Below are 18,293 nucleotides of genomic sequence, written 5' to 3' on the forward strand. Positions count from 1 at the left end.
ATCAATGGTGGGGCGAAACAAGATATGTGTCCCAAACTCCCGCACAAAGAGGATAAACGCTATCACCAGACCTATGTACATAGATAGACTTGGAGGTAAACCTGCCGCACCAAGGCTGCACATTAGCCTTGACTAGCAGGTTAAGGTCCCGGATGTTAACAAGACAACTCTCTCATGATTAAAGATGAGAGCTTGATTAAGCTCAACTGAATACCTGATAGTCTCATCAGCTTTACACTTCATCATCATGAGTCATGGGCAAGTTATTATCAAGGGAAAAGGCCCCTCTCACGATGACTCGGGAAAAGGGTCCCTCTCTCGATGACTCAATGCGCGTCGGTCGTCTCTGTGGTCATCCGATCCGATTTTGATCATACGGAGCGCAAAGCAATGCAGACTGACCACCCGGTTTGCAACACAAGCCTTGTTGCAAACACATGAGACCAACATGATGCTTGTTGCTTTTAAAGAAAAATGAGCCACACGTCGCTTGGGTGCCACATAACGGTTCGACGAGTGTGCAACAAGGCTCCTGTTGCAAAGGCCCGAGCGCAACACACTCAGTGTTGCAAACTGTTACACTGACGCGGATGAAGATTCAAGACATAACGGTTCAAGAAGCGCAACAAGGCTCGTGTTGCAAAAGCCCAAGCACAACACACTCAATGTTGCAAACGGCTGCAATCTGGCACATAACAGTTCAACGGGAGTGCAAGAAGGCTCGTGTTGTAAAGGCCCGAATGCAACACACTTAATGTCACAAATGGTTGTGCTGACGCAAGCGGAGATTAGACAGCTATCTCACCCAGCCGATACTTAGCGTCCGTCAATCACGCACTTCGGATCAGATAGCCAGCCAAGACCAGCAAGTTAACTCTTAGTCTGTATTTCTTCCGCCGCAATAAAAATTATAAAAACATATTGCTTGGCGCCTGAATTGTGAAATATTTTTCGTTGACTAATTAAAGCCTTCATTTTGTGCTATCATAGTACCAACATATATACTCCATTCTGAGCTACTCCTTCCGTTTGGAATTATAATACGTTTTAGATATTTTAATATGAACCACAGACGGATTGAAATGACTAAACAAATACCCTAAAACATGTCTATATACATCTAATTTAAAAAGAAAGTTAGAGCATCTTATAATAGTGGACGGAGGGAGTAGCATCCAATTAAACCGGGATCACATGTAACTAACTCAATTGTGTGGCCCAGACCTTCTATCTCAAGGCTAGTAGGAGTACACAGAATGGGCAAACGACCATGCAAAGCAAGCAAAAAGTATGTTAATATCTTAACGAAAAGTGGAGAGAACAAATTAAAGCAGGTTCTGGCAACCTAGCTAAACAGATTGAATTTTTGTTCTATTTTTGTTTACAATCTTAAAGGAGAGCTTTATTGGTACTTACACCGGTCATGTCATTAGTTAACCAGCACCTTTCTCATGATCTAATTAAGTAATGGATATGCGATATTCTCGTCGGTCTTTTACGCTGTATCATGAGTGCAATGCTAAGCGATCATCATCATACCAAGCCGCTAATTAAGCGCGTATCTGATTCTACGTAAATAGCATGATCCGAGGGAATTAGCCCGTTTGATTAGCCAACAATAGCACTAAACTTCTTGATTGTACATGGAAATCCATGTACCACAAGCAAGCAAGCGAGCAGAAAACAGCCAAAAACATAGTGCCTAGCTAATTAAAATGGCATGTCTACCAACCATACATGCATCACACAGCATTATCAGAATATATCAGACATGTTTTAGCTAGCTCTATATTGTGTCATGATCCACTAACAGCTTTAATCAGCATGATTATTGCGTGCATAGTCTAATCCAGACATCATACATTAATCCACAGGCCTTTTCTGGGAATTACTTTCCGATTGTACTCCTGACTTTTCTGAACTGCTTACTGATAGTACAGCCTAATTATTCTGTCGGTCCGGCGTCGCTATGTCTAAAACTGATGTTAACAAGCTAGCTTCCAAATGATTATCTTAAGCTCGAGTGGGGAAGTGTTAGTCTCTTCAGCTTTACACTGGGTCATCATGAGTCATGGGCAAGTTTATACTTCTATCAATCACACGCTCCGCAGCTAGCTCTAGCCCACGCTGGCAAATAGAAAGATAAGAAAAAGGAAGTTGAAACCTAGCCTCTCTGCATCATTTGTGATGCACACAACTTTTTTATATTAATTATTACCCAAAGTATATAACAAAGTCAATCACAACCGAATAATTACAAGATACTAGCTAAGTGTCCGTGCGTTGCCACGGACTAACAAATATATATATACAAAGAGAAAATTCATGTGACATGAGAGTCAAAGGCCATTTTTATGGGATGATATCTCATGGTCATGATCTAGTAGGTACATACATCTCGTCATTGTCTTTCTTCCACACTCCATGTCCTACCACGTGACACTCGACTTCCTTCTCCCACCATGCATGCTTTTATCTCCTATTTCTCCTACCTCTACCTTGCACGACAGTACCAAGTTTCTTGTCCAACTATCATAATCTTCTCCGGTAGGGCACCCCCTTAGATTATTACTGACTTGTACATGTTGCAAATAAGATCAACGAAAATGGATACTAAATTTCTGATGAGAAATGAGAATTCAGGGCAATATCTTCCCAAGAAAATAATAATTCCAAGACAATCTTTTTATACCTTCTGTCAACATTGGGACACACATTCCACACAATAAGCATGCAATGATGTTGATACTTGATTAATTGTCAATACATGTCTACAGTAAGATAACTTTACTCAAAACATGTTTTTCTAAGAAGGAAGGATAATTCATATTAGAAAAAAAAATAAAGGTTTGGGTTCATCCCACCAATGTTTCTCTTGTGCAACTCATCTCCGCACCTGCTCACGAGATTGGCCTGTCTCGAGCACACCACTCCCACACACCCTCACAAGAGCGGCACAACCAATCTCTGAGTGCCACTGACAGATGCATGGAGCGCTCACTCCAAGCCTGACTATACACATTCCCACTGTAGCCGAATTCAAAGAGAATCAACGGGGCATCATCCACTGCTTTCTCAGGGTCCTATTCATCATGAAATCATAGACCAAGATATTCCTCCCATCCATTTTTTAGGGAAAGGATTTTTCTCGATGTTCCTCTCATCTTCATGGTAGTAATAACCTAAAAACGCCACCAGTCAACTCCGAAGAACATGCAACATTGTGAGAGTCAAAGTCATGGTCAGTCAACTCCGTCAAGAATTTCAAATTATGTGCTATCCAATACGTACTTGTTGCTGATGGAATGACCACATGGATAGCTCCTACAATCTTCATGCAGGTTGCACAAAATTACGCCATAGGAGGTTTCAAACCTTCAATGGGCCACCCTTGGCCGTCCAGCCGGTGGTTTTCCATCCTTCCTTACGCCTGACGTCTTGTGGAACCAGGCGCATCCCAGATCCACCGCCTTCCATTCAGGTCGCCACACAGAGGGGAAAAATAGAGTAGGCGGTGTCGCGGAGGAGGAGGCGGTGGTTTTCTATGTCACTGGTGTTTGTGTAGTTGTGCGTTGGAACTTCACAACGTGGGGAGGACGAGGAAATGGGAGAGCAGATTGTCGATGGTGGCATGGGAAAAAGAACGCGGTCTGGGGAGGGGGTCGGTGGCTAGAACTTTGGAAAGGAAGGAAACCTGATTGTGTTTCCCTTTATTTTGTATATGGAAGTTATCGTATGGTTCATGTATGGCAACAAGTCCTATAAAAGAGAACCAAGGATTGATTGATGATTGTGTTTTATTTCATATGGAAACCGATCTGTCAAGGCTACATGTAAGTGCATTGTGACTAAGTAAGGATCAATAGATTGAATTAGATTAGAAAAAAACCAGCAGGAGGGTGGAGTTATTAATTAAGAAAAAAGTCAATAGTGGGAGGTGGGATGAAATAAAACCGGACGAAAATAAAACCGGAGTACCAGGCTACCAACTGCTTCATTAGGAGTAGAGATATCAAGGAGGATAGGATCGAGAGAGGAGTTGGCGGCGTACTGTTTTTTTTCTTTTTCGAGAGAGGAATCAAATGACCCATTCTCATATAATAGTAATGATTTATGATTGATCAAAGATTGATCGTGATTTATTCATTTCCATATAAAAGTTACCAAATACTACCCAATTTTTTTATGCTTGATTAAAGATTGATCATGAATTATTCCTTTCCATATAAAAGTTACCGAAAATTGATCTTATTGGCATATAAATTTGGTTTAAATAGATCGTGGGTAAAATTCCGTTATTTCTTTCCTTAAAATTCATTATTTTATTTCCTAAAGTAAATTGCATTGATGGGAGGAATCAGTTGATTTAGGTAAGTTAGGAAAGTTAGACCTGTGATCTTTTGTATCTTAGAAAAGTGTTGGTTTATAAGGAAAGAATGGAGACGAAAATAAACCCGTAGAAAAGGGGTGGGGAAGGGGTGGGGGTAATTTGATGGAAAAAAACCGGTTGAAAGTGGGGGGGACTATTCAACCAAGTCGTCCATTAGGAGTAGAGATTCCAAGGGATGAATCCATGCACTGTTTCAAAAAATAAAAACTAATCCATTTCTTGGGAGAATGGCGTCTTGGCTATCGGCCTCCATGGAGGCCGATTTTTTTTTAAATTAAAAATTCGAAAATTTCAGGTTCAAAAAGATTTGATTTTTTTTACAAGTAAGCAAAGATGTGAGGTGTATGTTTGTAAAATTTCAGGAATATCTATCATTTCACGTATATACTCCATTCCAAGCTAGCATCATCCAAGTAATTAATGTGGATCGGATGTAACAAACTCCACAGTGTGGCCCAATCCTGCTATCTTAAGAGCATCTCCAGCCGTTGGCCCCCTGAAGGCGCTAAAAATTGCCCCCGGGGGCGCATCGGCGATAAACGACGCGATGGGGGCGTGATGCCCCAGTCACTGCGCCCACGTTTTTTTGAAAATATAAATTATGGCATAAACACGGCGCAAATTCAATGAAACTTCGGTGAGTTCGTTCATATTTAAAATATTTTACAAAAAGAAAAAAAAGCTACTAGGTTACTCCTCGCCGTCTCCCTCGCCACCCGCCGCCTTGCAGATCTACATGTCGAGGAGGCGGTAGAACCGCGTGTAGTCGCCGCCGCCATCGTCGTCGTCGTCGTCTCCGCCGCGGCCGCCGTCCCTGCTGCAACCCTCACCCGGTTGGCGCGGCGGGTTGGACGGTCCGGGAGCGTCGTCGTCGTCGCTGTCGAGGACCACGACGCCGTGCTCGTCCTCGCGCCCACGTTTGCGGGCGGCTATCTCCTCCAGGGCCCGGCGCTGCCGGACCACCTCGTCGCGGAGGTAGTCGTCCCGCGCCCACCGTAGGGCGTTCTCGTCGGAGAAGCCGCGCCGGGCTATCTCCTCGTACTCCGCGAGGAGGCCGGGCTCCGGCTTCGGCCTGACAAGGACGAGGCGGCCAGAGGCGGGGGCGGAGTCGTCGATGCAGACGCCGGAGTTGCGGGTGCGCGCGCTGACAGGCGTGTCCTGGGGCTCCGGCTTGACGGGGCGGAGGCAGGGAGAGTCGGTCGACCGACCTGACGAGGAGGAGGACGCCCCGGGGTCCATGTGCCTCCGCATCCACGAGCTCCCACGACGGCGAGAGAAGGACGGGGGGAGGGGTACTCCAACCTCGGCGTGTTGCCGCCCTCGATGTACTCGAGGACGGCCTCCAACGTGCGGCCGGGCACGCCCCACCATCGACGCCTTCCCTCGGAGTTGAACCTGCCGGAGGGAACGACACCGTTGGTGGCCTCGAGCTGCTCGGCGTGGCGGCGGCGGAAGTATGGCTCCCAGAGCGGGCTATCAGGGACATAGTGTGGCCCCTCCCTCGCCGCGCTGATCTCCAGGCCCCGGGCACCCGCATGTCCGGCGGGACCGGGTACTCGGCCTCGAAGAGGAGCCGAGCTTCGTTCCCGTGAAGGTGGCGGCGGCCAGAGCCGTTCGCCGCCGCGCCGTCGCCTGGGAAGTGTTCGGCCATTCTTTGAGCTGGAGACGGCGAGAGGAGAGGGCGGAAGGGAGAGAAAGGTGGCGCCGGCGGTGGAGACTCTGTGCGTGCCACCGGCGCGCCGGGGGTCGGCTTTATGTAGGCGGAGGCGCCGCGCGTACACGTTGCCGCCGCGTTACGCGTGGCATGCGAGGGGACGCGCGTCGTCTCGTTTTTACCGCGCCGCCCGTGAGGCATCAATGGCGGAGGCTGACCGGCACGGCAGCGCGCGACAGTTTTGACATTGATTCGCCGCGGAAAACGAGGCGATGAGGACGACGAAGCGGCGAAAAGCGAGACGAGTCGCTGGCAAGGAGGGCCCGTGACTCTTTCGCGCCAAAAAAGATTCGCCCGACGCCCTCGAACGCCCCCAGCACGTCGGGGTCGGGTTGGATCCGCCGGCGCCAATTTCGGTCTGAGCCGATGAAAATTAAGCCCTTGGAACGCGACTGGACCGATTTTTTGACGCCGACAGCTAAAAACTCGCCTGAGGGGTCTTGCCGAGGACGCGGCTGAAGATACTCTAAGGCTACTAGCATACAGAAGGGGCAAATAGCCATGCAAAGCAGCAAAAGTAGGTTTAATATCCTAACAAAAAGCGACGAGAGAACAAACAAAAGCAGGTTCCCGCAGGCTCGCTCAAAAGCCGCGGCTGCTATCGACGCTAGCTTGGCCAAGCATGGGATGGAGATGGACCATATGACAGCGCAAGCTGGAAGCTTGCAGCTTTGGCCACCACGAATTAAACCGGTTGCGTGCTGCCGTGCCGAGCTGCATCTCGCAGTCGGTCGAGATCGCCTCCTTCGTTCCCGGCTGGCTTGCACGCCGGACGAACCGATGCGGAAAGTGAGGGGGGAAGCATCGGGACGACTTTTCTTTTCTTCTATGTGTGCGTACGTGGAGGCCAAGATCGTTACTCGCCTACCTGCTGCCTGCATAAAATGGACGTGTCACCTGCAAAGCGTCAAAACCAGCTCATCTTTCTCTCTCGCAAAGAAACAAGAAAACCAAAAGGGAATGCTTGATGATCTAATATCAAAAGAGAAAGCTTAACCATATGAAGCGTTCTCGACACAGTGAGGCAAAATTTTGTGTTTTGACCATTTTCTGAAACCTATTCAAGATCTGATCCTAGTTTGAAAATTTTTCGAGATCTGACCCTTTTGCTACCGTCAAAGTCCATGGCGATAGGATGTAACAGCCTACCGCCAGAGACCTTGACGGTAGGAAACATCCCTATCGCCAAGGTGCTTGACGGTAGGCACGAACACGCACTGTGTTCAACACTTAGAAGAATTTTACGGTAGGGCATGCAACCCTACCGCTATGGACCTTGGCGGTAGCACAAAGGTCAGATCTCAAAATTTTATCAGATTAGGATCAGATTTGGAATAGATATAAAAAAAGGATCAAAACACGAAATTTAGCCACACAGCGACCGATCGACGGTATTGCAGGAAGAGCTGACAGCACGCTGGACAGCCGTGTATAGATGCGTGCCCATTTCCAGAGGCGCCAATGCAGTGCATCACTGCCGCACCTCGTGACAACTACAGTATGCGTGTGTGCATCACTGCATGCGTATGCTCAGTCAGTATACGTACCGATTCTGGAGGAGCAACGGTCTGGCCTTGCGAACGAAGGTTACCAAGTCGGGCTGGACGGGGGTTCCCGGGGCGTCGTCTTGCGTTCATGGCTTGCGTACAGTGCGAGGAAGAAGGCCAAATAGTCACGCACTGGCACTGCGCAGTCCCGGTGGCGGAGGTTGCGGGACAGTGACCTGGCTATAGCTATGGCTGGTTAACTCGAGGCGGCTGACCAAGCGCACACGGTCGATCGATCGAGAATCACATGCGCGATCGTGCTGCCGCTACCGCTGTGGCTGAGTGATGGGCGGATCGGAACGTCGGAACCACCGGACGGACGGACGGACGGGTGTGCGTGCGTGCGTGCGTGCATGGTCCGATTAATGTGAGTGAGTACGTACGTGTGCCACACGCACGCACGTACCATGTGGAGAAAAGATCCCGGTGATGATTAACCCGGCTTTTCACGTCGCCGCAAGTGGTCGGTCCGGCACCGACGGCGCGCGCGCGGGCGCCGGGGACGCGCCAACCAACCGCGACCGCGACGCCCCCGCCCGGAGCAGCGCGCGCTGGCACGGCACCACCCCGACACCCGCCGCGGAAACCTCCCCGACCCAACCCTCGTTCGATCAGTCGAGACATTCCGATTGATTGAGTGACTGCTTTGGTCCGGTGGAATCAACACGGCCACGACGAAGGTTTCACGGCGCCCAGAGGAGGCGCGTGTTTCACGGGGCCTTCGTCCTCTTGCCCTACGTTGGCTCAGCTGCTGGCAATTGAAACCAGTCGAGACATCCTCAATTCATGAGTCTCTGCCTGCTCAACTTGAACCAGTGAGTGCGTGCAACAAGCCAAATGAAACTCATCGACGGCAAGTCCAGACGGATCGGGGCCTCTGCTCGCTAACGCAACGAGTCGGACCGAACTGCAGGGTCGCTTATGTAGCTTGAGGACGTTGATGTTTGCCGAGCTCGGTGCGCTCGCCATACACCCGTAATCACGACGGAAAACGACGTGCACCAACCTCCGGCTAAGCAGACGCCCGGCCGAGACAACAGAACGAAACAGGGAAGACGTAGCATGTATTTTTCGGGTCTCTTGTCTTTGCATGTATACAAGCAAGTACACCGAGGTTTGGTCTTGTTGGCGTTAATTCAGAAACTAAATCATCTTGAAACTGGTTGCCGATCGAGTGTGACCTGCCATGGCCGCAGCCGGTGGGCACCGAGGTCGATGTGTGGGTGTGGCGTCGTGATGTCTGGCATTGGGACGGGATGCCATGTTAGGGTGTCTCCAAAAGTGTATGCCGGTTGATCATTATCAATTTTGTTAGGATAGTGTGAGCAAACCTTTGTAAAGGTGCCCCTAATCAGTGTTTATCCAGAATCTTCGACATATTGTATATGCCGAAAAAAGATTTCGCCCCGCATTATTGTATATGTGCGGGTCACATTTAAAACTAGTTCCGTCATTTTTAGAACATTTTTACAAATCTGTTTACTATCGACCCGCTTGATTAGAATGACGGACCAAAAGGGCTAGCTACACTTTACCTTTGTGCATGCTCTTATAGCCCTCTAGGCGCCTTCAGTCCAGAACATGTTCAGTGCACCCAAATGATATAGGGGTTTAGGGATTCAAAATTTAGCTTTAATGAATAAAGCTTTGTTATGCAAATGGTAGTGGAAGCTATTTAACACTGAGGGTCTTTGGAAGCAATTGCTAGTCAATAAATATCAAAAGAGTAAACGTCTTGCTGGAATTAAAAAAGGAACATGGGGATTCACAATTTTGGCCTGAGTTGATTAAACATCAAGAAATTTCTTATCCTTATGTAGGCTTGTTGTGGGAAATGGGTAGAATGTAAGATGTTGGGATAATAGATGGGTTGGGAACATACCTCTTAAGGGAAATTCCCCTAGGTTATACCACAACATGTGTTTTGACAAGAACAAATCTGTCAGTGAGATGTTGGGGAACGGCCTTGATGTTGTACAATTTAGAAGAACACTTTGTGGAGATTCTCTTGAGCTTTAGAATCATATTAAGGAGGTATGTGGCGGGGTGACACTTACAGATCAAAAATACAGGATTCAGTGAACTTTGACAAAAAAATGGTTTGTATATTGTTAGAACGTGTTACAGATACTTGACTGAAAATGGGACGAGATATCCACATAATTTTTATTGAAAATTTAAATACCCCCAAGAGTTAAAGTGCTTCTTTGGCTGGTTCCTCGAAATAACATTCTTACGAAAGATAATTTACTTAGAAGGGGATGGGTTGTGGAATTTTTTTTGCCCTTTTTGTGTTAGAGATGAGAACATTAACCATCTATTTTTTGGTTGCTATGTCGCCTGATTGCTCTGGAATATTATGAAATGTGCCTTCGATTTACCTAATATACCCGAGAATATATAATACATGTTTGACATATGGCTTAAGAACTTTAGTAAAGATTTTAGAAATTTGGCAGTAGATGGAATATCTGCTCTAGACAATTTGGAAGCTGGGAAATGGTGTGATATTTGAAAATGACAAGGTTTCTAATCCTCGTGTTCCTGTTAACCTGGTTGTTAAAATGCTTCATGTTTGGTTTATTTGGCAGACAATCCAGAAAAAAAACAAGGGGTGCTAAAATGGGGCGTAAAAAAGGTTGAGATGATCGCTGGAGAGGTTTTCAGAGCTGCCCAAGGATGGAGGTCTTCGCTTCGGATCACTGCTGGATGAAGGGAGACGACCCTTTCCTAGTGGAGCTTTGGCTGGTTTCCTCCAGTATTTTGTTATGAAACCTATCTATAGCAGGATTGTTCGAAAATACATGCGGCTGGTGTCAGCTGAAAAATAAAATATTCGTCCTGTAGACCCAGATTGTGGCTTTCCCAAGATGAGGAGAGTGATGCTCGTTGAAACTTCTAAGTCTCCCAAGGTTTGGATGGCCAGTTGGGGATAGCCTAACTGGGTTCATCTTCAAATCATGCATCATTGTGTTTGTTTTATTTTTTGTCTTGGTGTTGGTAGTTTGTTCCAGAAAGACATTGTGATTTCTGTTATTGGAAATTGGAGAGGGGGCTCATTTAGAAAAATGGTAAGTATTTGCTATTTAGACTGGACGCACCGTGCCTCTCCAATCGTTAGAAGGAGAAGAGATGGGCATCCATATTTGGAAAAAGAGAGTTTTTTTACATAAATCAACCACTCCAAGTTGTTGGTATTTTGCTATAAAAACCTAAGTTTCGGGGAATTTTTCGATATGAAACTTAGTATCAGATGAAACTCATGTATGGTATATGGAGTTTTAGATGAGAATCTTTCAGATCGATTTTCTTAATTGAGATGGTCTGCGAGTAGATAGTGACAAAAATGTAATATTATTTTTATAAAGACATAATATTATTTTCTCTGGAAATAACAGCAACAAAAACCCCAAAGAGATAGAGTGGTGGTTGATTTGGTTAAAATATAATGGTATTTATGTAAATATGCTACAACCTAATTTGTGTTGAATCTTGCCCGTTACCTTTTCGTCCAGCGAACCAAAAAAATCACGGGTGCCTCATGTGCATATATTTGGCCAATGCACCAAATAGGTTCTTGTCACAACTTGTATCCAAGCCCGACCATATCAACCATAGTCATACTCGACATATTAAATAGATGATGATAAGATAATGACACGACAATGATGCAAATCCATGCATATTCTAAATCACAATGAATCATTCTCTCTTGTTAACTCTAAATAGTGGTATTTCTGGGAAGTACAATATGTAACTAAAGCAGTTTTCACATTTCAGTGCAACAAGTGAATATGTACACCGACTGCACCCATGTCTCTCCGATTATCGCATGGAGAAGTTATGGACATGCTCTTTTTTTGAAACAGATGAAAAAGGTTTGCCTCGTATATTATTTAAGAGAGAAGAAAAGTTTTTGTTACAAATACACCCCTTAAGACAACAAAGGAACTACTCTCCCGACATGATTGTCCCTTATTTCTTATCCCCCGTGACCACCCAAAGCAAGGCCTCCGTCATAGGCATATTAAATCATTATAGGATTTTGCTATGAAACTAAGTTTCAGATACAAAACTAAAATTTGGTATTTTTGGGGTATGAAACTATGTTTCAAGAGATTTTTATGGAGTCAAACTTGGTTTGTTCATCATTCACACCTTTAATTGCGGGAAAAAAAGATGTCTACCAACTTGCCCAAGTAGATGCATGAGACGAAGAGTAGAGATAGGACATGTAAGCTGGTTTTTTGGTCTCTTATAATATATCAGAGTCCTTTTCGTAAAAACAACAACAACAAATAAATCGTAGTTTGGTCTTGTTCATGTTGATTCGGGAAGTGACTCAACTTGAAACTAATTATCGATCGAGTGACCTGCCATAGCCGTAGCCTGTTGGCAGTGAGGTCGATATGTAGCATCGTGATGTCTAGCTAGCTAACTCTGGGTGGGATACCATGTTAGGTATCTACAAAAGTGCATGTTCAGGTGATTATCTATTTTGCTATGTAGGATGATTTGAGATAACCTTTGCAATGGTACCCTATTAGTATTACCTAGAATCTTCATTGGTACTCAGGCTAGTCAATATTGTTGTCTTTGTGTAGGTCACATTTAAACCAGTTCCGTCATTTTAGGACACAACTATTTTGTGTGACCAGTTTACTATCGACTCTTGATGAGAATGATATACCGAAGGACTAGCTACACTCTAGCTTTGTGCATGCCTTAGTTTTCAAGGTGGTTTAAGAATATGTCTATGAACCCAATGTATATGTGCACCGGATGTGACCATGCTTCTTCAATTGTTGGATGGAGAAGTGATGACCATGATCTGTTGACTCCTGCCATATTAAACACATTGTATTTCCATAAAAATCAACCTTCGGTATTTTGCTATGAAACTAATTTTTGATACAAAACTAAGTTTCATGAAGTCTTGGGTATGGAAGTAAGTTTCATCAAGTTTTAAGATATGAAACATGATGAAACTTGTGTGTGGATTATCAAGTTTTAGATGAGATAACTTGTTGGGTTGATTTTCTGAGCTGAGGTGGATTGCGGGTTGATATTGGTAAAAATATAAGGTTATATTTCCTAAAAATAGCAGCAACCAAAACCCCAAAGAGCTGTGGTGCGCACTGATTTTTACAAAATACAAGATTATTTATGTAAACTAGAGAATACCCTGACGCGTTGCTGCTGAAATCGATTGCAATATATTTCAGGGATTTGATTGTATGAAGCTTTCATCGTTGAATTAATAATATATGAACTAAAGCTGAAAATAAATATTATATATTGTATTTGATTATTGTGTACTTAGAAAATATTTTGAATAGAAGTGGCATAACTTAATGGAAAAAAAATTCATGCATATTGAGTGGACCTTTGATGATGTGGCATGTGTGGTGAGATGAAAGGTGTGCATGAGATCAAGTAATAGTGAAAAACTTTTTCTCATGCATGTAGTGGTGGGCCTTTCATGAGGTGGCCCATGTTGAGATAAATATCATAGTGGGGATCAACTTCTTATGTATATAGGATAAGCAGCCACCTAACCTGTGTTTAATCTTGCTCGTCGCCTTTTCATCCAATGACCTAAACCATAGGCGCGGTGCATTGGATACATTCTCCCCATGACTTGTATCCAAGCCCAATCAAACATAGTCATACTCGGCGTCTTAAAGCGGTGATGGTAAGCTAATGACACGACAATGATGTAAATCCGTGCGCATTCTACATCAACACCATGAATCACTCTTTCTCAGTAACTCCAATAAGCGGTCTTTCAAGAAATGTGTAACTGAATGCCATGTGTAAATTTCAACATACCGTCCTACCATGCATCGACCTTGTCGTGTCGGACCCGTGTCCTGAAATTCGATTCCGAAAGTATTTTTACCGTATGTAAATTGCCGAAACGGCTTCCGATTCGGTGGATCGAACCAAAATCTCTGCTGACTAAATCGAATCACGCGTCGACAAAAGTTTAACAAGGTTTGAATGAATCTTGTATGAGATATTCGCAAAAAAAATCTTTTCTGAAATGTGGCCGAGCTTATGTTTTGCCCGGACATGTTGGCACCCACGCACATGTCTGATGTGCGTACCACTTCTCCCGAGACTGTTCACGCCCCGGTCGAGACAAAGAGGAGTCCTGGCAGGTTGTACCACGCCACAGGCGTACGCCGGGGCCACCTCCCCTTTTTACGTTGGGCGCTCGCTGTCACGGGGCGATCGGGCAGATCACCAGCCGTTAAATTTCTCGTCAGAGCAGCGATCGAGCCGGCCCGCCCTTATATACCACGCGCCCCGGAGCCTTCCCTTGAGCACGCAGCGCACTGCACCCCGCAGCCCGCACCACACCAACCAGCAGCACTGCTCTCCCAGCCAGTGCCGGCCACTCGAGCGAGCAAAGGCGCAGCACGCAGCCGCTGCTTCTGTCGGCGGCGGGTAGGTGTAACGCCGTGCGTGCGTGGGTGAGCTGGTTGGCCGGCGAGGATGATGAGGACGGTGGCGGCGGTGGCGGTGGCCGTGCTGCTGGCGGCGGCGGTGGCGGCGGAGGCGAGCTCGCTCAAGGTGGGGTACTACGACAAGAGCTGCCGGGGCGTGGAGAACGTGGTGAAGTGGCACGTCGCCAGGGCCATCAAGGCCAACCGCAAGAGCGGCGCCGCCCTCGTCCGCCTCATCTTCCACGACTGCTTCGTCAGGGTACGTACGCCGCCGCTGCCGTCTATCTCTCTCTTCTCTGTCACTCCGGCCGGCCACTGCTATGCTCTTTAACCGGTAACCACACCGCCGGCCACTGCTGTCGAGCTAGCAGAAGTACCTCTGTGTACAGTAGCACTGGTTAAGCTAGCTAGTAAGAGCAGTTTGTCCATGCGTGCAGCCCACCTGCAACTTTACATGGTGCATGCACAGTGACTTCGCTCGTGATCCACAATGCCGCAGCACATTCGTACACGATGCAATTCAATTCGAAGCTGGAATGGGTATATATTCTGAAAGAACCAATCAGTGAACATGGCAATTAGTTAAGCACGGAGTTATCTGGACAGTTAGGAGCCATCATAAGTTTCAAAGTAGTCCCAGATGTTAGGCTAGCGGAGTAGTTGGTTTGCACGTCATTGTCATCGCCCAGATGTGAATCATGGAAGCACGTCACTCCCAGCCACTATGCTCAACTTGAACAGTTGAACGGCTAGCTTCCGTGCGCTACCTCCTCACCAGCTGATGCACATAACTTGCGCAGCTAGCCCAGCTGATGCCGAGGATAACACTTGCACAGCCGAACCGATGCCGCCGGAACACGATGCTTTCCTTGGACATGTAGATATCCATCTTTCCAGCTATCTAGGCCGGCCGCTCGCCTTTCACTTTGCTAGGACCCGGCAGCATCACTGTGCCGCCCATTGTCATTATCTCCGGCTCTCTTCCTCTGCTTTTCTCTTCTCCTTTTTCTGCTTTTCTTCCGTGTGCCCGGTGTCGTTGTCTTTTGTCATTTCTCTGCTTTTAATTCCCCATGTGCCTGATGATGATACGCGTGATAATAGGCTCTCTTGAGAATCCACGGTTATGCGTCGTCATCGTAGGAGTAGTTTAGATTTTTCCTCGAAATTTCGTGAATGATTGGGCGACTTTGGATGACAAATTCTAACGATCCGCGGTTAGGCGTCTGTGTCCATGGCTATCCGGCATGTAGAATTTTCTTGGTAAGAGTCATGTTGTGCTTTCCATTCCCCTAAGTAGGCAGGCACCCCTATTAAGAATGAGAGGAGTGTACAATGCGAGTACAATACTTGACAGCAAAAGGGCAGTTTTTAGTTTTGGTTTTGCAACCTAGAATAGATAAGGTGGTTACTTGTAGCATCTTTACTTGACTACTAGATGCCGGTACTTGATGGGTGTTTCTCTTCTCAATATACAACTAGGTCTAAAATGCTAGGTATAAAGTATAGATAAAGTGTGGAGGATGATTGTGATATATTTGTAATATACTGTCTTTGAACATCAACTAGTGTAAACTAATTGCATTGTGTGTATTCTATAACTAGGATAGGAATGTATTAGACTTTTTTTGTGGGGTATATGAATGTATTAGACGTTGTTAGCTTTTCCCTTGTTCTTTTGCCATGGAAAGAAAACACAGAAGAAAGGCAAGCCATAGACTGTAAAGAGAAAGAGAAAGCGCACCTATATCAAAGATCAATAATTGCTTGCACCAGTGCTCAATATCCGCACCCCACAAGTTCAAATGATCTGTTGAAAATCTCCTATAGTACTATTTGTATTTAAGAGTAATTAATATGTAATGGATTATAGGTGGAAAACATAAATATTCCCCTTTTCATCTGAAAATGAAGGTGCATACAAGTCTCTCCGAGATGGTCCATCTATCAGTACGTAACTAATTAGACTAATCGATACTTATTGCCCAATAATGCACATTGCCGACAGTGCATTCGGAGTGCATGTCTGTCCAACAACTAAAAGGTAATCAGCACATTTCAGATCCAGATCGTGCTATAATAATGCTTTGCAAGTACCGACGAAATGACTTCCCATGCACACTTCAGCTGTGTGATTGGTTAAAATGCTTGATTTGTCCCATCAAAGCTAAGGAATTGTGCTAGTAACGACCATGCTTAGGCTGGTCATAGTGGGGAGTAACTTAGACTAGTGTCATGCATATGACACTAGTCTAAGTTACTATCTTCATAATGAAAGTAACATAGTAGTAGTACTATTATAGATTGCTTTATTTATTATCTCGTAGATTCATTTTGCCTCGGGAAGCGCTATGTTACAGTAATATATTATGTTACCACAAGCACCTTTTTTCTAAATACTTGCCACACAAACAAAATTGTCTTGGAATGTGTTAAGTTACTACCTAAGTTACCGCCACTATGTCTAGCCTTAGTTAGTTTAAGATAATTGGGTAAGATAATCAATTGTTGGAGTATGATCAACTGGATAACTAACGGAAGAACGTACGTGCAGGGCTGTGACGCGTCGGTGCTGCTGGACCCGACGCCGGAGAACCCCAACACGGAGAAGACGGCGCCGATCAACATCGGCCTGGCCGCCTTCGACCTGCTCGACGACATCAAGTCGGCGGTGGAGGACCGGTGCCCCGGCGTCGTCTCCTGCGCGGACATCCTCATCTTCGCCGCCCGCGACGCCGCCAGCCTGCTGAGCAACGGCCACGTCCACTTCGACGCCCTGGCGGGCCGCCTGGACGGCGTGCACTCCCACGCGGCGGAGGCGCAGCAGGACCTCCCCGACTCCACCTTCACCATCGCGGAGCTCATCCAGAACTTCAAGCGCAAGAACTTCACCATCGAGGAGCTGGTGATCCTGTCCGGCGCGCACGCCGTGGGCGTGGGCCACTGCTCGTCGCTCCGCGCCCGGCTCACGGCCCCCGCCGACCAGATCCTCCCGGCATACCGGGGCCTCCTCGCCGGCAAGTGCGCCAAGGGCCCGGACCCCATCGTGCCCAACAACATCAGGGACGAGGACGCCGGCGCGGTGGCGGCGGCCGTCCCGGGGTTCCTCCCGAAGCTGAGGAAGGTCAAGGACTTCCTGGACAACAGCTACTACCACAACAACCTGGCAAGGATCGTCACCTTCAACTCCGACTGGCAGCTGCTGACGGAGAAGGAGGCGCGCGGCCACGTGCACGAGTACGCCGACAACGGCACGCTGTGGGACGAGGACTTCTCCGACTCGCTCGTCAAGCTCAGCAAGCTGCCCATGCCGCACGGCAGCAAGGGCGAGATCAGGAAGATGTGCCGCTTCGTCAACCACTAGCTTTCCAACTCCCAAGTTCCTACCGCTGACGTTTTTCATGGTTAAATTTGCATCGATCGATCGCGTTTGATTATTCGTTTGTTGTTATGTTATGTTTTCATTTTCTTCTTCTTCGATTTGTGGGATTGATTTGTGGACAAATGTGCGCGTGCGCCTGCGTGCGATCTGTGTAGATTTTTTCCCCGTCAAGTGTTGTGCCTTTTGGTTGGCTTGGATATCATGTATCAACGCATCCAATGCTCATGTAATAATAAGGGTAAAAGAAGATGATGAAGTAAATTACGTAGTAGTACAATTGCCCCTATAGTTTGCCCCGTTCTTCGACAAAATGAATGTTGGTCGTTCACATATGTTGGTTCTTTACCAGGCCCGCGTTTTTCCTGCCTTTTTGGGCCATCCATCACTAGTGTCCGCATTCCTGGCATTGGCTTATTCCAAAAAAAAAAAAATACTCCCTCCGTCTTATAATGTAAGACATTTTTGACACTCTACACTATGAGACGGAGAGAGTATATCATAACTTCGCTCACCAATTTACTCCCCAAACGTGAGGGGGTTGAGCTTTGGTGCCTTAAAGGCAGGTGCATCTGGGTGCATGACATGTGGGCCCAACAGGTGACTGGCCCAAATCTCACACACCCAAAAGGTAGGTAATGTTACGGTACTGAAGCAGAGGAGGAGAGTCGACCAAGATTGGCAGAGGGCGATGATTGTTGCCGATAGTGGCGGATAGCAGCAAGAGGAGAGATAGACATCAACTTCAAAGGAGATTTTGACCCCTTCATCACGCATAATGCTACATCTACGTAAATATTATCACTACCTTACG

The 18,293-nt window shown here is 46.5% G+C and overlaps 1 protein-coding gene across 1 annotated transcript; it reads left to right on the forward strand.

Moving 5' to 3' along the window:
* Positions 1-13,967: 13,967 nt before the first annotated feature.
* LOC125547363 (peroxidase 2-like) lies at positions 13,968-17,753 on the forward strand. Its single transcript, XM_048711262.1, has 2 exons — positions 13,968-14,362; positions 16,655-17,753. The coding sequence occupies exons 1-2, from the start codon at positions 14,153-14,155 to the stop codon at positions 17,462-17,464; spliced, it is 1,020 nt and encodes a 339-aa protein (XP_048567219.1). The 5' UTR covers positions 13,968-14,152; the 3' UTR covers positions 17,465-17,753.
* The last annotated feature ends 540 nt before the right edge of the window (positions 17,754-18,293 follow it).

This window comes from Triticum urartu, chromosome 1, assembly GCF_003073215.2.
Source record: "Triticum urartu cultivar G1812 chromosome 1, Tu2.1, whole genome shotgun sequence".
Classification (NCBI taxonomy): Eukaryota; Viridiplantae; Streptophyta; class Magnoliopsida; order Poales; family Poaceae; genus Triticum; species Triticum urartu.

Excerpts from the sequence above, each read along its gene's own strand:
- LOC125547363 (XM_048711262.1), top strand. The coding sequence starts at position 14,153 with ATGATGAGGACGGTGGCGGCGGTGGCGGTGGCCGTGCTGCTGGCGGCG. Across the intron at positions 14,363-16,654 it reads TCCACGACTGCTTCGTCAGG|GGCTGTGACGCGTCGGTGCT; the intron begins GTACGTACGCCG and ends ACGTACGTGCAG.